We start from the raw sequence: 26,080 nt of genomic DNA, 5'->3' as shown, positions 1-26,080 counted from the left end.
AAATCAACACTATATATCCCTGACTATTTTAATTTAGATCCAGTAGGTGAAACCAAATCATCCCCTTGGAACGTTAAACTTTATTCTGCACAGTAAAGCTGTCAGTTAAATGTAAAACAGAAAAGTAAAGGCTGAAATGCTGTCACTCAAGCAGCAAAGCTGTAAGACCCCCGGTGGACCAAGATTGAAAAAATGTCCCCATAGCGCCAGCAGGGAGCCCCCCCCCCCCCCCACACACACACACACACACACACACACACAAAGAGCAAAAACAACACAGGAAGCGAGTGACTGTGCATCTGCAGGCCTTGTAGGTCTCATAAACTGGCTGATGATTGCTCCCTTCCTGATTACCAGGGTGGACAGCGAAAACGGAGTCGATAATTGAATCAGAGAAATTTCTCCCCGAGCATTGCAGATGGCCGGTCTGATAAGGAGGTTCTTAGCTTGGCAGGACAGGAAGCAGCCTTTCCGCATTCCAAGGTGGCAGAAAGTTTTCTTTTGGTCTTTGGTGCCCCTTCACATGGTGCCATACAGGGCAGCCTCCTGTCAGCAGACCTGCATGAACTGTGTTGCTTTACCGAGCAGCGATGAAGAAAGCCGTTCCTCACTACTCCAGATGGGCAGAAAGACGATCCACCGTGGTTTATGGTAAGTAAAACTCTGGATTGCTCACATTCTATGTATTTGTTTGTTTGCCTTCCATATATTTCTTTGCTTTATAATGGCAGTAAATGGTGCGTAAAGGCCTCTAGATTAACTCGAGTGTCAGAAGCTCCTGCTTAAAGTCTCAGAAATGACAAGAAGCTTAACAAATTAACTTTAGTTTATTGTAATTGCATGAATACTATGCATTTAAAAAGTATTTATATAGAAGATTGTGTTAAGTTCTGAGATGTGTAGTCATTTCGCTGTTCAAAAGCATGTCATGATGCTGTGTCTCGGCCTTAAAGGATCTTTAATTTAACAGGTCTCGGGAAGTTCTTGGGAATCTTTGCTGTACAATTGGCTGAGATTATCTTGGGAGATTATGGAAAGTTTGACAAACTTAGTCTACTTTTGTATACACAGTTTAAGATGTCACATTTTACAGATTTAAACTTGAGCTTGAAGAATTTGAAACAGCACAAAAAAAAAGTTATTTTCTTACCATTAAAAAAGGCCAGAGTAGGTGTTACTGAGCCAGGATGCTCAAGCAGCTTCAGCTGCTACATAAATCTCATCATTACACATGTAAAGTTAGCATGTTAAATGTTAAAGTTCAGTGAGCTGCTGTCAAGCACAGTGAAGGAGTGGTGATGGTCTAAGGCTTGGTGTGCAGTCACAGAAGCTGGGCACCTTTCAGAACTGAAACAAAGTTGTAAAGAAGAAAAAATGGTGCCTAATCATTAACATATACACATTTGGTGATATAAATGTGACAGCCCATGACACATACAGCCTCGAATGTTTGCATCCATGATCAGCATTTCACAGCAACTACTTTAACATGAACCGAATACTTTAGATACAAAAAAGGTAAGAAAAGTCTGAAGTTTTATGGCTAATGGTGAAATGTTGTCTCATGTTCACGAATGAATGGCACCATGCAGTTTAGCTAATAATCATTAACATATACACATTTGGTGATATAAATGTGACAGCCCATGACACATACAGCCTCGAAATTTTGCAGTGTGTATAATATATTTATAGTGTTTTCAACTTGTTTTTCTTTAATTGTTTAAAACAAGCATTTAATGGCATTTTATTGTATTATGATCATTAAAACAGTTGAATGAACATAACGCTTTAAAGCCAAGTGAATCTTTTTGTGAGTTCTATTAGACTTCTACATAATCAGTGTGCATTTTTTCCACCCAAAAGCTAAAATAACACTGCACAATATATTTTGAAGAAATAAATTGAAAGAATGCCTGTATATATTCCTGTATAATGTATATATTTCTTTACAATCTGAGGGTTCTTAATGGCAGCCAATGTAGTGAGTCTTAAGCTTTAGAATATTAAACTTATAAACTCTTTCTACTCATCAGAAATAATAAATATCATCCTGTTTACTTGTTTCATGCTCCAGCGGTTCGCTCAGCCACGTTCGGCTCCTGGAGGATGCTCACGATGGGGGCGGAGTACTTAGACACCTGGGCTCGGTCACCTGACAGGAGAGAATGTCCTGAGAAGCTGGTCAGAGAGGACGAGGAGGAGGAGGAGGAGGAGCCGGGGCCATCAGACACTGGAGAGCAGGGGGAGTCCTCATGGATATCTGCTGACAAGGACCCAGAACAGAAGTACGAGACTGTTCTGCACCTGGACGGGATGAGCAGACGAGAAATGGGAGATGGTGTCCGGGAAGCCATAAAGAAGCATGACAACCTGAAGAGCACCTCCACTAATCAGAGGTGAGACAGTTTGGGTGTGGCTGGTGGGAAATCATACTGTTGGTAGACTAATCCTGTCACCAAATCCTGTGCTCTGGATATTTTCCATTTTTTATTTTTATTTTAACAGCTTTTCCAGAACACAACTGGACAAACATCTGCTGATTCAATGTTCTAACTACAGCACAAGTGTCTGTAACTCTTATTGCAGTAAATCAGCTAAACCACCAGATGTATCCTCAGTCATATCTAATGAGTTTGCATCCATGATCAGCATTTCACAGCAACTACTTTAACATGAACCGAATACTTTAGATACAAAAAAGGTAAGAAAAGTCTGAAGTTTTATGGCTAATGGAGAAATGTTGTCTCATGTTCATGAATAAATGGCACCATGCAGTTTAGCTTTAAAATGAAGTGTACTCAGGCTGAAAAGGCAACACCTTCCTTTATAAAATCTGTTGCAATACAGTGGCAAAGGTTAAATTTATGAAATAAAATAAGTTTATTTATCCCCAAAGTTGTGAAATTCCTGTGTTACAGAAGCTAAAACATTAAATGTAGTCTATAAAACCTTAAATAATGTATAAAGGTAAAAAAAATAAATAAATAAATAAAGAAATTACATAACTAAACAAATACTTAGATGAAGCAAAGGTAATACTAACTTTGGAGCTCATTTACATAATGAAGAAAAACAAGAAAAAGATGCGCAGTAAGAAAATGAAAATCATGAAATCCATTAAAAATTCTATTTAAAGCATTATATAATACAAGAAACTTACTTAAAGCATAATATGTATATAAAAAATTAAATAAAGCAACATGAAAATGAATATAAAATGACACACTAAACAAATATGAGATTACATTAAAGTCATACCAGAGTGTAAAGTGAGCAGGTCATGTAGATTTTGTTTGTTTGGCTTTGTTTTGTGTTCCAGTGTCTACATAATTTTAGTTTACACCCACTTTTTACGTTATTAGCACGTCTAATCAGCCAATCATGTGGCAGAAGCTCAAGAAGACTTCCTGAAGTTGAAACTGAAATATCAGAATGGGGAACAAAGGGGATTTCAGTGACTGTGAGCGTGATATGGTTGTTGGTTGTTGGACTGAGTGTTTTAGAACCTGCTGATCTGATCTGCTGGGATTTTGCCACACAACCATAGGGTACAGAGAATGGTCTAAAAAAAGAAAATTTCCAGTGAGCGACAGTTCTCTGGGTTAAAATACAGAGCTGCTACGTAGATGTCACACTGCTCCGAGAAGGTGGAAATGCTACAACCAATGTTTGCAGAAGAGCGTCTCCGAATGCATAACATGTGAAACCCTGCAGCAGATAGACTAAAGAAGCAGAAGACCAGACCAGGTGCACTCCTAAGAAGTGGAAACTAAGACCACATGGGCTCACCATGATTGGATGGCAGAAGATTACAACAATGTTGCCCGGTGTGATGAGCTTCAATTTGTTCTGCAATGTTCAGATGATAGAACCAAAATCTGACATGAACAACATAAAAGGATCCATCCATCCTGCCTTGTATCAGCAGACTGCTGGTGGTGTAATGCTGTGAGGGATATTTTCTTGGCACACTTCAGGGCTCATTAGTACCAACTGAACAGCGCTTAAACACCACATGCTACCTGAAGGACAAACAGAAAGGAAACTATAGAGAAACAAGCGGTTAACAATCATCTGTTTGCTTTAAAAAAAAAACACCGGTACAACAATTCTTCTATGAATATTAATAGGAAGTGACTCACATGAAGCTGAAGTAATGACATGCAGTAAAACAGGAAACTGGATTCAGACTATTTCAATATTCAGACTCATTAATACTGTCGTAGAAAATGATGAATGGATGAAAACACACTTACAGATCTAAGTGGCAAAGCAGATTCAGTTTCCAAATCTAATTTGAAAAGCATAACCATCGTCTCCCGTAAGTGGCACACATAAAACGGCAATTAATGTTCATCTCTGCAGACTCCTGCCTGATTTATAGCGGCCTGAATCAAGGTAGCAACCACTTCCTATAACAACAAACTACCAGCAGCTCATTAAAATGATCACGCATGCAGAAAACGAAACGAAACAATACAAAACAATGGTGGAAGCATGAACATCTATAAAGCTCATCACATATGCAAGCCCAGCTAGAAGAATAGGAAACGTTACCATGTGAAAAGCAAAAAGAGAGAGGGAGGAGACAACATCACGCGTGTGTCTGTGAGGATGTTTATACTTTAGTTGTGGCTCTTTGCTGTAGTGGTTAACACATCTGCCATGCATGTGAAATATCCCCATGCTCAGCTCTGGCAGGACACACGACCCAGCGTCAGAGGCGCATGAGCTAGCGTCTCGGTCGTAGTCCCGGAAAAATGGGAAAGCTGCATTAGGAAGGGGATCAAATCTGGCAACCCCCTAAAAATAATAAAGCACTTTAAAGCTTGTAGTTAAGTTTTAACTGACATCCAGTGCCCCCACATTTTGTACACACATTCTGTGTGTAAATAATAAACAACAAAAGTCTGAGCATGCGGTGAGGTTCAAAAAAGGCCCATCAAACATTTATGTAACTTAATGAAAGACGTTTGAGAGCGCATACCTCTGCCAAGGCCAGTGATTTATCTTGCGAGTGAATTAAAAACTCCTGAATGGAAACTCAGATCTGTATCCAACAGGCACATTCACAAAAACCTAAGCACCACATAGCTGAAGCACAGCTACTATGCTCCATCAATCTCTGAACGTAAACATTAACAGTCCTGTGAGGCTCTCTACTCCATCTTAAAAGGTACTTTTTGTAATTACCTTCTCTGCGGAATTTAATTAAAACCTTCAACAGCAGGGGGCAGCACTTTACCAGTTTGTATGTTGAGACTTTTTCACTTTCCGTTCTTTTAACTTTGTATATTTCTTTTTGGCCCTATCCCCGTTTTCTCGGGGGACTTCAAAATTTTAAATAAGAATGTTTTTATGGACTTATGTGGTTAAATAGAGTCACATATTGCTGTATAAAGTGGTATTGCATAAAAGTACAGTCCAGTCTTAGTTTAATTTTAGTCGATACCTCTCCTGCTGGGGTCACCCGAGAGAAAACGGTCGCTGGAGATGGGGACCAGGTGTACGATCACTCACAGTTAGTTGCTATCTTCAAAACAAATGTTAAAAATCTGAGAGTGATTGCAATTGTTTGGAGACAGGTTTCCTCCCGTCAGGCGACACGTGCAATCAAAATAATCTGATTAATTAATAATCTGATAGGCAACCACAGATTTTAAAAAATCTGTTTATTTATTTTTACTGCTGTCGAGTGACCGAGCCATTCGACACAGTACATTGATGCTTTGGATTCTAAGCTATTCTTTTGGTAGCTAAACAAATTTACAATAAGTACCTTTGAAAATCAAATATAAGTCATAGTAATAAATAAAGAAATAATTCAATATAAGCAAATAAGATGAAAGTACTTTAGATCAGGTTTAATGTGCTAATTTAATTAATTTAGTTCATCAAGTGCAGACAGAAAAGGTTTCATGAAAATTGGATTTACAGATTTTACACAACGTTGCTGACAGACAAACAGGAACAAAAGCATAAAGAAAACATTAAAAAAAAAAACAGGAAACCATCATATGCACAAATACACACTGTGTGGGGTAAAAATGTGGTTAAAAATAAAAGATGTCAGTTAGGTACAATAATGTTGCAAAGTTTCTGAAACGTTGAGTCTCCGGTGTTTCTGCAATAAATAAATAACTGGTGGATTGAATGAATGAAAGAATGAACAAACTGTTTTTTGGTCTTTTGTTTAACTGGATTATCTTTGTCTTCTTTTAGGAGATCTGATGTTGTTTTTGGATCTGAACTTCTAAAGTGTTCACATCATTTTCAGCACCTCTGTAGATTCCGTTCATCTTAATTTAACATATATTCAGCTTCTAGTGAATTCTTTTTTATTTATTTTTTGTTAGCTCTAACATGGTTACTCTAACCACGGTCTGAATGTGGATACTTGCGCAACCTGTTTTGCAGTGTGAGATGTTAAAGGTGGATCTTAACCTCGTCTTTCATGAGCATTAATCTTCTCTCATTGGTGCCAAAAGGGAAATGTTCTAGCCTCAGGGCTTTTCTGAACTTCATTATAACCTGCCAGCAGACGGTGAGCGCGTCTGTGCGCTCCAGTCACTGATAGGCTCGTTCTGGTCACGTGCGCGCTTCCTTATTCCACCGAGGACTTGGTATAAAACCTACAGCCCCTCATGCAGGGAGCGACCAAACAGAAATCAGAGGACTAATACTCCTGCTGGATTTGCATGTTTTATTGTTGCTGTCGGCTGGGAAAAAGCCGCAAAAACGGATTTCCTTTTTTCTCCTGGTATTTTTTTTTTTGACCGCCTGACATTTCAACTGGTGTTTGGAGATGATGCTGACAGGATTTGGGACTGAGACAGGATGTTCTGATCTTATTTCAGCCTGATTTTTCTCCACTTTGAGCTGTAATGGATGCAACAGCCTCAACTGAGTGATTTACATCGGAAGTGCTTTGCGGCTCGAAAACTTTAACGTTTTAAATTTCGCCGAAGATGAATGAATGGAAAGGATCAAGAGAGCGTGGTTTTCAGTGAGGCCACCTTTTATCTGTTATTTCCCAAACGCCGCGCTTTCTCCTCACACTAACGCTGAGCAGTGGTTTGTATGAAGCGTGTTTGTTGTGATGCTTCTCCCCTCCATTTCCACTGACACCACTTTGGATTTCCCCTTTTGGATCTGTGCGTTTCCAGAATGGCTCGCTTCGCAGAAGATCTACCCACCCGCTATGGAGGAAGCGCAGGCGGCGGAGGGAGAGGTGGACCGGGCGCTGGGAGAGGAGGCGCCCGGGGTGGTGGCGCTCCGGGTGGGCAGAGGATGTACAAGCAGTCGATGGCCCAGAGAGCCCGGACGATGGCCATCTACAACCCGAACCCTGTCAAACAAAACTGCTTCACCGTCAACCGCTCCCTCTTCATCTTCCGCGAGGACAACCTCATCAGGAAGTATGCAAAGCGAATAACAGAGTGGCCATATCCTTCCTGACGCACAGAGCAGGTGCATCTGTAGCCTAGAGGCACAGTGGTTGAAAAGCAGAGCCACACAACCGCCTACAGGCCTGTTTGCCAAGCTATTAAGTTTAGATGTGGATTATCTTCTCTAGTGTTGAATGTGCAGCTATTTACGCCCGTGGAGTAGCCGCTAACACACTGTCCCCTCTTTATCCCCCTCCGCGTAACGCTGGCTACACCTGTCGCCCCGCTTCTTATCTCCCTTCAACATGACACAAAGCTGTTCTCTGAACAGCAGCGGGCAGTGAAAAGACTTCACATCCGCCTATTGTGCTGCCTCTTTTATTACCCCCACCTTCCCGGCGCCCACATATATACCGAGAAGTTCTTTTATCAGTATGTCAGCTGTAAACTGCTCGCTGGGCACTGACAGCGGTGATTAATCACGATCAAACATCGCTATTGATCCGCACAGCTACGAGTCAATGAAGAGATGCGTGCGTAAAAGCGGCGATGTGGCTTGCGCTTAACCGCTCTAGTGTCCCCGTGCTCTCCTACACAGTATTGTGTTTGGGGGGGGCGCGCAGTTTTCTTTAAGTAGAAAACAGAGAGCGCTCGTCCAGGATAGCAGCACGCCTCGTTGTCTTAGTCGGGAGCCCTCTCCATGGTGCTGAACTCGCCCACGCTCCCCGCTCCACGCCGTTTATTTCACACTGCAAAGAAAAGACAAAACAAAAGAAAAGAAAAAAAAAAGTCCTCTTCGAGGAGTCGTGGTCACTTTTATAATCGCAGTTTGCTTTCTTAAAATTAGCGAAAGACTTGATCATCAGCAGCGTGTTTCTGAGTCTTTCATTCATTTAAAAAAAAAAAAAATCTGAAGAAATAATCTCATCTACCCCGATTTTAAGACTCAGTTTCTCCCCCCCCCCCCCCCCCCCCCCCCCCCCCCAAAGTAGGTTTGTAGCTGTGTTTTAATTATGTTAAACGTTAAAAACGTTTTATAGAGTTACAGGTGCAATAATAATAATAATCTCATTTTCACATTTTTTCATATATATAATGCAACATTAACTTTTAAAATGTAAAAAAAAAAAAGCTAAACTGATATCTGCATCTAAACAACAGGCCCGAGTTTTGCTGCTGAGGGCTTAAATTCTATTTTCTGATCACATTCAGGTTTTATTTGTGTGAAGGGGAAAAAGTACACCTGAAGAACAAAAAAAAAAATCAGCCATCATCTGACAAAGATTCAGGTTTTAACTTGGTGGCTTGTTACTCCTGGTTGTGCCAGAAACACCCAAACATTTTTTTTTCCATATTTTAATGTCTCTTAAAGACTCCACTGTAGGTTATAAGCTCAGAGAGAGGTTTTATATATATATATATATATATATATATATATATATATATATATATATATATATTTCTGTGTTGAAATTGTTTAGTCTGCGAAGCCACAGGGCTTGTGTGATGGACATGACCAGACAGCTGGATCTGCTCTGTGGGCGACAATGAGGACAACATTAGCTCTAATCAAATAACACCATTTATCAGTTTGTCCGTGCCCTCTATGGGCTGATATGAACCGGAACCTCTGATATTCCACTGGACAAGATAATAAAATAATCACCGCGTTCACACTCATTCCTGAAATATCCATATCTTTGCTGTTATGATCATCAGCTTCCAATTCCCTTGTGATTCATGGACCCTCAATTGGCACTGACCCTCAGGGCAGTGACCGAGTGAAAATGAATGACAGAATGAAGAGGTCAACCATCTGGAAGGATCATGAGCACATGTATAGGATGCCTTCTTTCCACAAAAGGCCTTCAACCAGAGCGTGATGGAAAATTTATGCTTAGTTGGACAGAATGCATCTAAATTCAAGTTTAGCACAGGAGCATGCAGGATCATTTCTGTGCAACCGCCATGAATCTGCTTCCTTATTCCATTAGAATAGATGAGTTACAAAAATGTGATGTTTATTCATCAGTATAAAGTAGTTTATCAGTGCTAAGAAGGTTTTCAGACATACTGAAATGAAATACATGTGACATCATTTATAACTGCTCCTTAACTCTGCACACTCCATTTGAGTACATGATCCTGGCCACAATTATCGCCAACTGCATCGTCTTGGCCCTGGAGCAGCATCTACCCGCCGGTGACAAGACGCCAATGTCAGAGCGCCTGGTAAGTCCATCTCTTTAAGGTCGCATCCCTCACACGTTGATTTTCTGTCCCTTCCCCGGAGGTGCCAGATTTACAAAAATATTGGGCAACACTTTATTTTAAGTGCACACATTTACTAATTGCTAATTATTCGACACTTATTAATCTCCAGTTTACTGCTTATTGGTTTTACGTATTTATGCATGCTCAGTATGGGCCTTTCATGGCACTACTACAATCCTTATTAACAAATATAAGTCCATTCTTGTGGTAACCATCAAAAGTGATTCCTTCACTTGTATTTGACACTTTAATAACCTCCTTCACACTTTTGAAATTCACCATGGCACACTACTACTGCAGTTAGCAGCTCCTCTTCTTATTGAGAGGCACAGTTTCCAGTCAGATTCAGTGAAAGAACAAATTCACTAAAAGTGGCAATATGTTAAATTGAGGAAAGTAACACCCACAGTGAGATAGTTCTGCAATCATGGTGGAAAAAAAGAGAAATTAAGTCACGAGTGAGAAACTCAGCAGTTCCCTGTAGCCTTAGGGGGAGCAGTGCAGGTTTATGGAAACTGAGCTGTATCAGAAAACAGCGATAACCAATGTTTTCAAAATGCAACAGTTAGTCCTTGTTGAAAGACAGAGCAAGAGGGATTGGATTAGAAACAAATACATCAGAGGGACAGCTCGGGCTGAGCAGTTTGGAGAAGGATGAGGGGCAAGGCTAAGATGGTTTGGATGTGCACATGAGGGAGAGTGGAAATCAAAGGGTGTTGAAGATGGAGCTGCCAGGCAAGAGGAAAAGAAAAAGACCACAGACGAGGGTCACATATGTAGTGAAGGAGGACATGCGGAGTGTTGGTGTGACAGAGGAGGCAAACGGCCTGCTGTGATGAACCCTAAAGTGAGCATCCCAGAAGGAAAGGCAGAAAAATGCTGAAATAATATATCCTACTGAACATCAAAAATGGTTATCAGGTGGTTATTGATTAAAACAAAGCTCTTCATTATGGTCTAATAAATGATCCTGCACAATAAGCTATCAATAAGAGTAAGCAACTAGTTAATTAGCATCTTACCAAATATTGATCTGCACTTGTTTAATTACTTTTGTTTATTTGGTGTGTTTAGCTGTGATTGGTTGTTTTTCCACCCTTTTTCTTCTTCTTCTTCTTCCTCATCCTATCACAACTCCTGCTGCCATTCTCACATATGCAATTTAAACCAGCATTTGAACTCTGACAGTCACGTCGCACTGCTGACCAGTCAAAAGAGACACGAGAAACAAAAGAGACTGCTGCACAGCGAGGTCAAGTGTGATATATGCCGGGGACAGAAATTGTGCATGCATAGCTGCATGCTCCAGCACTTTGTTCCTCTTGAGTTTGAGGGTGCTGTGGCCGAGGGGAATTTAGCCTTAAAATAGCAAGGCAAAGAGCGCTACGAAGAGCAACAGCTTGATGTGGAAAAAGTCAAAGAATTCCTCACATATTCATCCACCTTGCTGCTGTTGATGGTCGTGATGCTAATTCAGCAGCGAAGACGCGCACGAGGAAGTGATTAGAGTGGTTACACAAAGAAGGAAAACAAGCATCCTCTCGCTGCCTCCTCCACCTCGAGGATGTAATGCAACAAGATGCCTTTTAATTAGAACAAGGGATCAGGTTTTTCTTTTGTTGTTGTTTATGAAGCTCTGTCAATAGACCAGCAGGCATGCTGTAAGTGGAAGTGATGATAGAAATTATTCAGTGAGAGTACACCATTGCAGGGCTTTAATGCCATGATCCGCAGAGGATTCTTTAGCTGTTTTCAGAAGGCTTTTCTTTATGATTCCCAAAATTCCTCCCGCTATGTATGTAAAGATTTCAATTTCTTTATGTATGATTATTGTCCTTTTATAGGGCACTGGAATTATTATAATTAATAGCCTAGAAATCACTAATTTGTTCTTCATTTATAAAAAAAAAAAAACACCACCTCAGTAACTCTCATCCAACATATCTATATCATGTGCTCCCTGTACTCACTCAGGGGGTATAGAAAAGGTCACCCTTCTTATAGTGCACGGGCCTGTCACACTGCTTTTATGTGATTATTTATGTTGGAGGCTGGGTGAGGCTGGGGGTTGGGTGCACTGTCTGTCAGCTTGTAGCATGCTGGGAGCAAGAGAGAGAGAGATACAAAAAATGGAGGGGGGAGAGAAGGCAAAGTGTAGGCGTGAGATATCCTCTGCTCGTGCCCTGTGCGTCGCTTCAGGCTCTCTGAGATATTAATGGGGAGGCAAAGGCAAAGAGTGTCCTGCCACACAGGCCAGAGCTAGCTCCTTTACTTGCAGCACAGCCCAGGGTTAGCTCAACCACGTAGTGCAAATTATTCCGCTGTGACCCAGAGCTGCTTGTTTGACATGGTTCGAGAGTAGTGCAGTGCTCAAATAAACTGCCCAGTCATACGTGTTGCCATGTGAGTGCAAACATTTGGCCCGTGTCGGAGCACGTTCTCATCCCAGGCGTCCCTTACAGCCATTCTGCAACAGCAGCGTTAGATGCCAGGAGATAATAGCCGTCTCCTAAAGTTCAGTGCTCAGTGTGTGTCCTGTTTGGGAACTTTGTGCTTCCCAGTTTGATTTGCTTTGTTTTCACTTGCTGATTCATTTCCTTTTCCTTTACTTTGTACTTACACTTATTTTGTGAAAGTAGAAGGCTAAACTGCGTGGTGAGGTTTAGGAAAAAGCCATAGTGTTGTGACTTATACTGCCTGCTTTCATCTTAAGAGGGCCGGACCAGTGAAACGGCCCTTTCTGTTCATCTAAAGGAGTTTAACAGTTCACGGTGTTGTAGCATTTAATCCCTGAGATATCTTATGAGAAAAAGGAAGTCCAATGTCAACATTACCTCTCGTTTTTTTCACATGACATTGACATGCTGCCGTATGAAAGAAAGAAATCTTTCAGCACTTCTAGCAAGCTGGCCTTATGTTTGACACCCCTAGTTTAGGTTAATAATACACAGCATTAATGAAGCATGCTGAAAAATGAAGTGCATTTACGTGTGACATTAAGCTGCTATTTACAAACATGTATAATTGACCAGCTGGATGTGAAACCAGTGGGACTATGGTTATAACCCAGCATGTCATGACCTCGTGTCTGTGAGATTCCAGCAGCTGTGACAGAATGGCAGCATTTGACACCCAGGAAATAAGAATGGGCGGTCACGCCACGTGGCCTCTTAAATGCCTTTCCATTTGCTCCAATGTGTTCTGACCACTGGCCCTATTTGTTGGTCCAACTGACTTTCTGGCCTTGCTATCTCCAATTATTGTAATTGGTCCTGCCTGCCAGTGCGATGCTTCATTTTTGCGCTCCTGTTGTTGCTCTAAGCACCAGTTTGACTGTCCAAATGCTCCAGTTTTTGGCACTTCTGGCTGACACCTTAAAAACCTGGTTGGTTGCTTATATTTTCCCATGACACATGAGCAGGACATTTGAACAGTCCAAGCTCTTTTCTGGTTGGGTCAAGTTCTTCCCTGGAAGTTTCTAATGCTATGCTTGTGCCCAACTAACCTTCAACGACTGTCTATAAAAGACTCATGTAACTTAAAAGTCTTTAATCTGAGGTCTTATACCTGAATTTTTTCTCATGGTTAGCAGGGGGCAGTTCTGTAGATATCTATGGAAAAGTGGCTCAGCTGCTCATTTCATGATCCGTGATCTCAGTAAACACCTTTCTGATGTGGTTGTTGCTTCAATAGCTGGTTGTAAGTCTTAGTTAACATATCAGGATATTTCTTTTTGTAAATGTTCATCACAATAAGAGTAGAGACAAAGAATTTTACTTTCTTGTATTTTACACAATAAGGGCAAATAAAGCGCTCAGACTCCTTTCAGTTGGATCTGATTCTTTATTAGGAACCTCAAATGCTACACTTTAAGTACTTTAAGTGACCTTCTGGTCAGTCCCCACCTCACCTTTTCCTCTTTCTGCCCATCTACCAACATAATCGCAGCAAGATTTCCCTTCCCTATTTTTCTCTTATGTCATACAAGAAATGGCCAAGTGCCTTTGTTGTTGCTGGCCTATCAGGCTAAGTACCTCAAATGCCTCTCTGGTCAGCCTAAGTGGCCATTTCTTAGAGCCAGATACTCTACCTGACCTCTAGTTTTGGTTTTGTTACCTCACTGGTGAGACAGAAAGGCCCTCTATTCCATTTAAAGTGCCCTGTTGCATGGCCTCAGCAGAGGTTGCCCTTTTTTTGGAGTCACGCAGCACTGATGATATTTAATGTGACATTTTAACAGAACACACAGCTTGTTTAATTTTTTGTTTGCACACGTAGTTGTCTGCATTCAGTTGAAGCTCCATTTTTTGTTTGAATGCATTAAATGTGCACGCCTGGGGCGCCATTAATTTACAATACCCCCATACGATCATCCTGCGTTTGTGGATATTTGTTTTCCCAGTATTTACTGTCTTTTCATCCAAAAGAGAGCTTCAATTCCTGCATTTCTGCTCATGCCGGCATAAAAAGTGAAAGAAGTTTTTTCCCTCTCTTCTATTCACCCCCTGCTCTTCGACTTAATGCTTCAGTAAACACTCTCCTACCTCCAACAAAAAGATATTCTTCTGCTGGTCTCATCCCCTCTCTGATTCTCTCTGTCTTTCTGCAGGACGACACAGAGCCCTACTTTATTGGAATATTCTGTTTTGAGGCCGCCATTAAGATCATCGCCCTGGGCTTCGCATTTCACAAAGGCTCCTACCTCCGCAATGGCTGGAATGTAATGGACTTCGTGGTCGTCCTCACGGGGTGAGTCCCTCGCCCGCTGGGTGTCAGCTGGAGATGGAAACATTGCAGTAAGAGTGGTTTCTTTTGTGCATATCTGTGAGCACCCTGAGAGGGAGTGTAGTGGAATCACCTCCTTCCAGTTAGATCATGTGCCCACAAGGATGTCTGTTATTCAACGAGTAACCCGAGCCTGTGAAAGGAGTGAAAGGAGTGCTTTAGTGTTTTAGCCTCTGTCCTTGAGTTCAACACTGTTCCTGGGCAACACCATACGGACGCCATGTCCTCGCAGAGCGGCTTCCATCTTTGTTTCTAACAATTTGAGGTTGCCTTCTTTTGATGTGTGATTTTAGGTGACATTAAGATATATAGTGTAAGCCAGACTGTGGGGCTGACATACCGCCTTAAGCTGTACAATATTCAATATTCTGCATGTTTCGCATTTTATCTAAGTTTCAGATTTAATTGCATGTCTGCACTGGAAGTTGTTAGCTAAGTGGGGCGCAGTGAGCTCTGTGACACATGCTTTATTGTTGAAAGCTTTTCTTCCTCTTTTGAGCAGCTCTTGGTGGCTTCTCGGCAGGGAAGCCATTGAGGCTCTAGGCCTTTGCAGGGATGTAATAGCCTGTGTTTCTTATCATCAGAGGGGAGCCATGAAGAGTCAGTGACAGGGAACACGGTCAAGCCAATAGTACTGAGTAGTTACTGCCAGGATTTCAAAGCTTAGGGCAGTACAGTACTCCCTTTTGATGATGTAAGAAGTCCTTACAGTGTAATACAGGAAAAGGGTGTAAGGATATTAATACGTTTCTAAGTTGGTGTTGTTTTTACTGTGGTCAGATACAAGAGTTTAGTCTTCAGGTTTACATGTCACAGTCATTACCTCTATTTCTTCAAAAGACATGAATCATAAAGTCCTTCTGAGCTGCTTACACATGGAAGCCACCTTTAATATGTCAAAGCTTGTCTTTAAGGGTGAAATGTTGTCTTTGTGGGACAAAGAGTCTGTCTTATACAGTATATATAAAGTAAAGTATACAGTATTTATGTATTTTTGGGGGATTTTTGTGAGTGTTTCTTGGGGCGGGGGCATTGTTATAATAAGGCAGATTAGTGTGATCAGTGTTGTGCAAGTTACTTTGAAAAAGTAATTAATTATAGTTACTAGTCACTTCTTCAGAAAAGTAACTGAGTTAGTAACTGAGTTACAATATTCTAAAAGTAATTAATTACTAGGAAAAGTAACTATTGTGTTACTTTAAAAAAAATGTTTAACCCTCTGGGGTCCAGGGTATAATTGGCCATTTTTAACTACTTTTGATTTCCCTCTACATTTCATCTTTAAAAACTATTCACTTTGCCTTGTTTTTCTATCATTCTTTTCAGCACAACCTCATGTGTCTGAATTTAGTTATGTTTTCATTTTGACATTAACACAACTGATCTAAAATCAGACAGAAAACATAAAATCCGAGTAAAAAATATATATTTTTTACTGTAACAACCACAAACATGTTTACTGAATCATACTTCATAACTTTAAATGCAAATATAAATTGTCAATTTAAAAATCCTATGTACAAGTTTTGCAAACAACAAAGTTATTTGCAGCCATTTACCTTTTACCATTTTTTTAAAATAACAATTTCAAACTATTTACAGAACAACCAGCTGTTCTGCATTTAATAAGATGCCACAAATTATTTGTGCCAATCCAAAAAAATAATTTCTGTCCCTTATAAAGGAGAACATCACAGCCTGATACCTGCAGGTCTGACAGCAGCAGGTGTGTCACTCCTGTTTTTTTTTTTTTACCTGGAGACAGCAGTCGCCTTATTGTTCTGACACACAACACAAAACTATTCGCAACACTACACACTGACTACACAAGACAACACATTAACTACACACTCCAAACACGCTAAACTTCATAAATCTCTCACATCTCAAAACTTGCTCTCTCTCTTTTTCTGCTCTCTCTCTCTCTCTCTCTCTCTCTCTCTCATCATCACTCCTAAAACTTCCCCCTCTTCTTAAACAACTAAATGTCATGTTGCCATATCATTTTTTGACTGGTTGACATGGTGCATTTCTCCACCAACACGAAAGGGCAGGGTTTTGTTTTTTTTGTTGTTGTTTTTTGCTCATAAGCAGAGAATGCTTGCTAGCGCTGTCCTTAGTAAACGCGACAAAAAAACACGCATATATATTGTTTATCTTGACTCTGGTTTTACGCGGCCTATCAACACAATTTAAAAAAACTATATCACCTTGTTGCTTTGTCATCTTGAAGTGGTCGTGTGATTGGCTTACCACGACTACTATATTTCTTCCTCAGTCAAACAGCAGCACTCATGCGATTGTTTTGCCCACTTAGCTCCAGGTGTTGTGTTAGAAAGTGATCGTCTGCAAGAAAGTGATTGCCGCTTGCGGGAGTGCGAGCAGCTGCTCAAAGCTGTAGCGCACTGATTACTTGCAGCTACTTCCGTGCAACTGGTATAAGATACTGTAAGCTGAAGACAGCTTCAACCGTCTGTTTGTTGAAAAATAGTAACATGACTGCACCGCATTTTCTTGTTAGTAACAGTAACGGCGTTGTAACGATAGGAATAGTAATTAGTTTGATTACTCGTTACTGAAAAAAAGTAACGCCGTTACTTGTAACGCCATTATTCCCATCACTGAGTGTGAATAATGCAAAGCTGCTCAAACAGAGTTCATGAGTAAAATGTGTTTTGGAGCTGGAAATGAGCAGAATAGATCGACTTGAATTAATGTCCTAACCAACTTCCTGTTTATGGAGCACAATAAAAACCCACAAACTGGCACAATGTAAACAATCGTGTGCCCTGTGGTTAGAGCCACTCAGTGCCAGAACATTTAGTGTTTTTATGAAACACATTTTAAAAAGTTTAACATTTTGCTGTAATTATTCCACCTAAAAGCGAGTAGGACACAATCTTTCATTAGGGGATTTGGTAATGCAGTAAGAAGTGTATTTCTACCATAAGGACACACATATTTATCCAAACACTGGAGTCCTCTGAGATAACATTGTTATGGTCCTGTCTCTGTTACCCAGTGATTTAGAGGTTGTTTTTTTTTGGTAAATGTATATAAATCTGTTATTCTTGGGTTTCCTTGAGTTTATATACATGTATCTTTTTGCTTAGTGCATTAATTCTGTTCTGCCCCCGTTGTGTCAAGTCTCCTTCAGTTTGGTTTCCTGTTTTCCTGGTAGTCCTTGTCCCATGTGTTTAGTGTACTGTTTTACTTTCCCCAGTCTTGTTTTAAGCTGAGTTTCAGGTGTGTTCCCACTCCCACATTTGGACCTGTTTCCATACTTCATTAGCCTGTATTCCCCAGTGTAGATTGCTCCTTGTTTCCAGTGTTCCCCTTGAGACTTTTGTTTCAACGACTGGTCTGGTAATGAACAGCTCACTTTAAGTTCACCTGTACCTGCCTCTATGCATCTGCACTTGTGTCCTCAACTCAACATGAAATCATAGCCTAACAAACATGTTACCCAGTGCTTGGAAAACCCCATCAATGTTGATATTGGAATGCATATGAAAGATAGATGTAGCCACTGTGACTTCACCCATTATTCTGTAAAGTGCCCATCAGTTTTTTTGCATTGTCGCCATTGTAAGCCAGAACTGACTGTGTTAGTGGAGTTACAGTGGAGTTTTAGGGTCATGGATTGCAAACCTGGAAAGACTCAGATGTCAGTAATGTACAGATAAAATATAAGAAGGTGAACTATGAAAATAGGAGCACAGATTTCTTTGATGGGCTTTTAAGTACAAATCACACAACAAGCCTTTTTTTGCCAGGTAAAGACAACGAAAATGTTCTCAAATGCATACATTTAAGACAAAATGCAATTTAAAAGGCAGATTTATGGAAAAACTGAATACACACGTTTGTCATGAAGGTGGAAATGAGTTGTGAATGTTGTAAACAAGTTGGACATTTTAATATGGAAACTGTGGGGAATGACTCACTTTTGGAACCAGCCTCATGTGGCCATTGGAGAAATTGCAGTTTTTCAAATATGATATTGATCCATGTTGACTGGGTTACTAGTGACTCCCAGGAGGGAACAAATATTTGATTTTTGTCAGGTTAGAGTATCAATACAATGTCCCCAACCAGTAGTCATACAATATTAGAAACGCGCTGATAAATGCCTGTTTTGCTTTAATAAATGCATGCCCAGAGAGATAATGTCCGGCATTTGTACTCTATGAGCTTTTGATTGGACTCCGCTGATAGCTAATGGCTTTTTCAAAATGTCAATAAAGGGAATAAATTGAGCTGGATTTTAAATGGAAACCAGAACAGGGCTGTAAGTGTTGACAGTGACGATAAAAATACAACAGCTGGAATCAATGCAGGTAAGGGAGGCTCAAATGACAGATTTGGTTCATGCATCTCAGAACAGTTATTCTTTTTCAGTCGTGTCATGCCATAAAGAGCACATTTCAGACCTTCTTTTGCCTTCACTTGGCATAGAATCAGGAAAATAGTTAGAATCTATGATCACATTTATTCTCTCCCTGCTGTACTTGTTGAGGCAAAGAGTTTCTGTTAGAAGATCAGAGCATACAGAGGCATGTCGACTGACGTCTTCTTCTGTTTTTTAGCAGGTCTCAATGTCATTGGCCACAATATTTAATAATCAGAGTCTCTCAGACTCCGAGCACAACATGTGTTTTTAAAGGTATCCTGCGGTGTAGTTTAAAGTTACTTTCATTGCTATTTATTAATTATTGACATTTGCAAACCTGTTATGATTGACGCCGAAGAACTGTCTGGTCATCTGGGAAACATAATTTCCAACCTACAGTGTAAGATAGGTCAGGTGGTTATAACCTGTCCTCAGACTGATCTTATGTGTCCTTATGTATGTTTTTGTTTGTTTGTTTGTTTTTTAAATTCTAAATAGTATAGGGAAATGAGTGATTGCTCAAGACTGTTGAAAAGTACTGCATGTTAGCCATGGTTGACTGTAAAACATTACAATGTTCTGGGACACTAGCTTTAACTTCAGAGACAGTTGATGGGATCCTTAACTATCTGCATCTGAAAATGGCAGTGGTGATCACACTTTTTTTGCATTGTGTTTTGGTCTTTATGCTTAATAAGCCATAAAGAAGTATGTTCTTTTGCATTTTAAACTTTTATGTACTGATTTCAATCAATAGCTTTTTGTTTACAGTGTATCAAAACCAGCTTTTTATTTGAAGGGCTTTTCTTTGCTCCAGAAACTAAAGCTAGAGAAATGGCTCTTCAGGTTTGTCTACCCGTTGCTGACACAGCTGGATACAAATTAGCCATTATGTTGTGATGTGTGTTTCTCCGTTTGGTTGCCAAGCAACCTCAGTAGATAATGTGCTTCGATGTAATCGGGGGTTTCTGTGTGTGTGTGTGTGCGAGCTTGTGTGTGACACGCTGTTTGTTTTCTGCTCGACACGCCCCTGTGGGACCGGGGTTGGGTTGAGGCGGGGGTGGGGCGGGATGAACGTGTTTGAACTGAGCCCACATCAATCTGAAATCAATCAGATCACCTCTGGATGGATCACTGGGTCATAGGAGGAGGAATCGGATGAATGATCCTAATGGCAAATGATAGAAGGCTAACCACATGTCCTCAGACATTCACCCCTCTTAGATTAATTTAAGAGGATTAAGGGGATTTTACTGCTCACCTGGGTGTTAAAAAGCCTCTGCTTCACTCTGTGTTGTCAATATAGGGAAGAATTAGTGATCATAATAATACACTCATAAAAATTCCCTGTTAATCAACTAAAAAAACAAAAATACCTGTTCTACATTTTTGTATGGGCTTATATTATATCACTTTATTAAGATAAGTGTTAATATTAACTACTTGTGTGGTTTTTTTCAAGTAAAATCAATCAACTTTATTTCAGTCAGATTCAAATGAAAAGCCGCAAGACCAGAGGGGGGCTCAGTGACAAGACACCTGACACTGATTAGGTCAGCTGAGCCATCATCTGATGTAGGCTTGCTTGAGATCATGTGATCTGATCATCAGGTTATCAGTTTGTAGCTTAACTTTAGTTTGAGACCTATGTGAACTGATACTGTGCATAATTTTTTTTCTTTTTGTTACTTTCACATAACTTTAACAAGTCTCCAACTTCTATTTTGATTTAAAAACAAACAAACAAACAAAAAAACAAAAGAAACTATTGAACTTCTTACTTTTCCACATAACTACAAGGTCATCCACAGTCAGGTGCCTCCCACCTGACTAAAATAGCACTATTTTGTGCAATGAATTTGTGATCTTTGTGCCTTTTAATATGGTTGCTTCAAAAACAGGGACCAGGTCTTTGACCACTCGCAGCAACTTTGGTCTGCCAAGACAATGATAAAAAAGTCAGTTACCTGTTCTACGTACACAGAATTTCACATTAACTTCTCACATACACAATCGCGCCAGAACCTCATATGTTTGAAACAGGAAGTCCTCCATAAATGTAGTTTCTGCGGGACATATGGGAATACAATCAGTTGATTCAAATCTCCTTTAGCAAAGAGATAAATTGCAGATGGCTTACGCTTCTAGGCGCAGGCTTAATAGTTATGCTCCTTGGTCTAGTTTCAAATGAACTCCAGAACAGTTTGTTTATAGTAGGAAAGGTGTAAATTCTCCATGTTATCCACTAGGCCAGAACACATCTTCTTCCTGTGTTTGCTTTTGTTGTTCCCGCTGCAGGCACATCTAACCAGTAAGCAGATTAAACATTGTCACATGGTATATAGTGATGCATGGTATTCAGTTTTTTCCAGTGTGAAAGGAAACCAAACCATGAGAAAAAGCTACAAGTTTACAAAGTCATCAAGCGATTGAGACAAGAGCAAATGAACTATACATGTGAAAATGCCCTGAGTGTGACGGTAGATAGACTGATTGTTTGGAAGCAGACTGCCTCCCACCAGGCGACGTGCGGTCGTTTTCTGATTAAAAGCAGGTGCCATGAGGTTGAAGGTGTCACATGTTCAACCTCTTGGTGACCAGTTGGTCACCACAATTACTTGCAGTTGGTGTCTGACAGCAAATTATTTCCAGCTGTACAGAGGTTACCATCCTACTTTTACTATAGTGTAACCAAGCCATTAGAAAATTATTCTGACATGCGGCTGGAAGATGAAGCTAATATCAAAATCTAGGAAAAAGGAAACCTTTAATACGTCTCTCCCACATGGTGAGACCTATGCTTTTTGAATATTTGTCCAGTAAATTATCAGAAAACTGAAAAACTTATGAAAACATGTAAGAGTATGTAAAATAAATCCAAACCTCAAACAAATCAAAATACTAATGTCAAATCAAATCAAATCTAGCTACTAAGAAAAAAAAATGTATTGTGAATTTGTAAGTGCATATATTGCCTTAAACTGGTGGTTTTAATATCCCTGATTTAAACGTGTTGCATTTACATCCACTGAAATGTATTTTTGCAGAGTATTTCGGTGATGAAACGATAATAAAATGAAAGCAGTTTGTGTAGCAAGAGTTTTAAAAAAAGAAAAATCAATCAAATACAAACGTAATGCTCCTTCAGTTGGATGTTAGTGGCAGCTGCATAAATGATTGATAAAACATGTATATTAAAAATGCCAGGCAATCAGTCAAAAGTGACTGGTTGTAGTTTCTATTGATCTTCTTGGGCTGAAGTCTAATGTAGGATGTATTCTCACAGGATGTGGCTGTGGCTGTACTGCAGGATATGGAGAAATAAGTAATTCTGTTTTCCCTGGAATTAAAATATTTTCAGTCATGCTCTGTTAATCATCTTATGTCATCAATAAGTCAATAGCTTATTTTCCCACTTTTCCACTTTGCTGGGAATCAGTGTTTGTTGTCTGCCAGTTGTACAGTTCCAGTGCTTCGTCCTCAGGCTAATTATGTTGATACAGCCATCCAATCCTAATGAGAGGGTCTAAATGATAGTGTAGCTGAAGGCAGTGGCAGACCTTTAATCTGTCCTGATCAGGCATTAGGAGCTCCTAATAAGAGAATAAATCTGCCTGTGTTGCCACAGGCTTAATCAATATAACACTGAGCTGGCTTGCTCAGGAACACGGAGCCCTGATGAGGAGCCAGACACGGACACTCACATGCTGAGCACAGCAGCGTCCGTGACATAAAGACAAAGGTTGGGAAGCCTGCTCTGCTTAGAAAAACACTTTCTTTTCTGGACTGTTTGCCATTATGAAGTGAAAACTATAAAAACACAGATAAAATCTTCACCGCATTCATTCTTAATCTCATATTATATCAATGAAATTTAACCCTCAGGTGACCAAGCTGCTAGGGACTAAAATGACATAGTTGAGTCATGTATGATGTCATCATATCTTTCACAGGAATACTTTTGTACAAACATAAATCACAGGCCGTTGACATACTGGATGCTGGCATGCATGTCAGTGCTGCATGTCCACAACAGCTGATTGTTTTTGGTGGAGATGAGCTGCTCCACCCTGGGACTGTACTGGCAGAACAATGCCTTGATCAGAGGCAGCTACAATCAGTGACGCTGCACAACTGCAGGGCACTCATCCAGGAACGGAGAGCAATTCCTCAACAACGGATTCGGACACTTGTGCTGCTGATGCAGAGACGGGTGGCAGCTTGTGTCACGCCCAGAGGAGGCCCTACCTCACATTTAACATGCTGTATGCACATATATTACAGTACTGGGTCTATAAAATTAATGCCTAATTTTGCATTTCTTTTGTTGAATAGTACATTTGGTGTGGATTGTGCATGTTCTCCCTGTGCCTGCATAGGTCCCTGACAAAACTGAACACAGGTGTGCGTGTGAGCGTGAAGCCTGTGATAGATTGGAGACCTGTCCAGCATGTACTGTGCCTATTATCCTATGACAGCTGGGAAGGACTTGGATAAGTGAAGGAAAATAGATGGAAAGGAAATATTTTGCAGTCAACACTAAAAATCAACCCTTCTGATACAGTACAGCCTGCTACTTTCAATCTATTAGTAATTGTTTACTAGAAAACATAAATTAAAATAAAATCAAAGGCTGTAATTTAAAATAAAACAAACATGCACGCATTTATCACAACCTTCCATTATCCTCGCTACACCAATGGGCCAGCTCCTGTAAAAACTACGGAAAGTTGTAGGAGAAGTAGATTATGGTTGTGAGGCTGTGAGAAGACTGTGAGATAAGCGTAGGATCCAGTGTGTTAGTGTTACATCTGTTATTTCATATTCATGAAGATGGCTACACTGTAAAAGTTGAATAAGCAAATATTTGAGGGAAAACAGCAGAAAAGCTTTTGAGCAAACTCACGATAGCGGTTTGCATGTTTGCCAGTAAAACAAAGTCCACTTTGCATATTTACAGATGTTAGTTTGCAGAAAAGACGTTGTGTGTGATGGCATTCGAAATCTTTCCCTAGTTTGACAAACTAAGACAATAAATTAAAGAAACAACCCACTGTATATATGTTTATGTACTGCCCTGCTTGAATAGATAGAGATGTGTGCACCTTTTTATTAATGAAATACATACTTGTAAAGTATTAGGTAGATAGGCACTATAGATAACTAAGTAATAAAGTAAGAAATAGAGCAGATTTATGTAGAAGAAACTAATTTGTGAAGTTAACACAACTAAACATTTGTGTTAGAGGACTTACAAAACTATGTGTTGTGCACAGGAATTCTGCAGTCATTGGATTGGTGGTTGTGGCTTCTTTTACATTTAGAATTTATGAAGCGATGACAGAGTTAATTTGCAGCAAGGCCATACAAATACTCAGATGTAAGGTTCACAAATTAAAACATAAACCAAAAAAATCCACACAAAGGAGAAACACATAGTAAATATGGAATAACATAAACAGGTAGCTGAAATTAAAGGCCTTGGCTCCTGGGTAATCCAGCAGACCTGGAATGCTTTGCGTTTAGATCTCTGTCCTTTGTCCAAACTGGGGGCACGCCCTTTTTGATAACCAGTCACTGTTATTGACTAAAGCCTCCCATGGCCTTTTAGTGCCTGTGTGGACACTATGGCAACCACGGCCTAAGGCTCTGAGAACAATAATCCCACTGTGATGTCCAGAGAGACAATGCCAGACCAGTTGTTTTCATTTATTTATCTGAATGTTTGATTCACGGGTGCCCCCGCCCCCACCCCCCCCACACTCACGCCCCCAGCAGTAAGTGGTTGGGGCGAGAGTCGGAGCTTGTGTCGACTTCAAAGTTGCGATATCCTTTCATGTGCTTCTCAGGCAATGGGCTAACACAATGGGAGGCTTCAAAGTATAGCAGCAGAGACTACAGAAGACAGGTCACTTTAGCTTATGCCCCGCAACCAACAGCATGAATAAATGTTACCTTTGAACAGCAGCCAAAGTGCTGCTGTCTGATCTTGTAGGTCTTTCAGTCATGGACTTGTTGAAGTTACACATGCGCTTTGTATGGACTGTTTTGTGTCTTTGTGCTTGTTTTTCATACATCTGCTGTGTTTTACTTGCAGTTGTGGGCTCAGGTTAAGTCCAGGGTTAAATAGTGTTTGTCTGATTTGGCTTCTCATATCTCATGTCACCTGAAACATGTTCGTATTCATTCATTCATTCATTCATTTATTCATAACTTTGAAAACCCAGCACGTCTGGGTGTGGCCACCAAGCTATACAGCAGAAATGTTGACTGCATGAGAGTTAGTTTGCTTCCTTATAACCTCAGGTGCAGCCCTGAAGTCAAGGCTTCAATCTAAAGGTGACCCTGTTTTTACCATCTGGGCCCCTCAACTTCGCAGAGACCTGCCTGAAGAAATACTGCCTCCAAACTCGGTGGCGTCCTTCAAATCACTTGTTAAAGCACATCTTTCTGAGCCTGCTTTTATGTAATATCATTTCATCTTTTTTAAATGTTATTTTAATAGTGTCATATTTCGGTCTTCTTGTACATTTTAAAAATGTTTTTCCTCGCAATGTTGGGTTAACTTTTCTTTAGTTTTGGGCGTGTCTGGCTTTATGTTTGAATTTAGTAATTAGCTTTTGTCACCAGTAGGTAGAAACTGCTGATGGCTACTGTATAATAAGGGTATATTATTATTATTATTATTATTATTACCTGATTTTTCATCTAGCCCAATCCTCAGGTCAAAATGTTAATTCGACACATAATCAAGTATTCACATTTTCCTTTAACCTTATAGTAAATCTTTGATGGTGGAAGTTATAAACTATAGCCTGTGAAGGATGCATGTGCCACCATGACATCATTTAATATTAAGTAAACACCATCCCAGTGTTACCAGGCCTTGTCCATGAACATGCTGCTTTTTAAAAACAAGCATTGTGTTGTATTGCTCATGATGCATGATTGTAAAGCTTGTTTTTCTTTGCTTATCCAAGTATGTGTTTAACATGTTCTACTGGAACAAGTCACATGAGTCAAGGCGCGAGTGGGGCTTCATGTTTGAAACACTTTGGAAGGGATTTTTGGACTGCGTTACAGCTGGTTCCCAGGTGGTCTCCTTCACTCCTTTCTCAAACCATCTGTCTATTTGGTCCTTCTTCAGGATGACGATGTTAATATGATGTTAATATTCACATTTCGGAACGGGAGTGTTGTGATTTTGGCTGTGACAAAAAACATGTCTGAGTTAGCG

At 40.2% G+C, this 26,080-nt stretch overlaps 1 protein-coding gene across 1 annotated transcript; it reads left to right on the top strand.

Annotated features, from left to right (window-relative positions):
• Positions 1-435: 435 nt before the first annotated feature.
• Positions 436-25,034, top strand: LOC146514636 (voltage-dependent P/Q-type calcium channel subunit alpha-1A-like). The gene is made up of 5 exons (XM_085164864.1): positions 436-651; positions 2,078-2,399; positions 7,170-7,448; positions 9,518-9,623; positions 14,275-25,034. The coding sequence occupies exons 1-5, from the start codon at positions 591-593 to the stop codon at positions 14,416-14,418; spliced, it is 912 nt and encodes a 303-aa protein (XP_085020990.1). The 5' UTR covers positions 436-590; the 3' UTR covers positions 14,419-25,034.
• The last annotated feature ends 1,046 nt before the right edge of the window (positions 25,035-26,080 follow it).

The sequence above is a fragment of the Neolamprologus multifasciatus genome, chromosome 7, assembly GCF_963576455.1.
Source record: "Neolamprologus multifasciatus chromosome 7, fNeoMul1.2, whole genome shotgun sequence".
NCBI classification, from domain to species: domain Eukaryota; kingdom Metazoa; phylum Chordata; class Actinopteri; order Cichliformes; family Cichlidae; genus Neolamprologus; species Neolamprologus multifasciatus.
The sequence above is the reverse complement of the archived record's forward strand: the minus strand, read 5'-3'. Positions and strand labels throughout refer to the sequence as shown.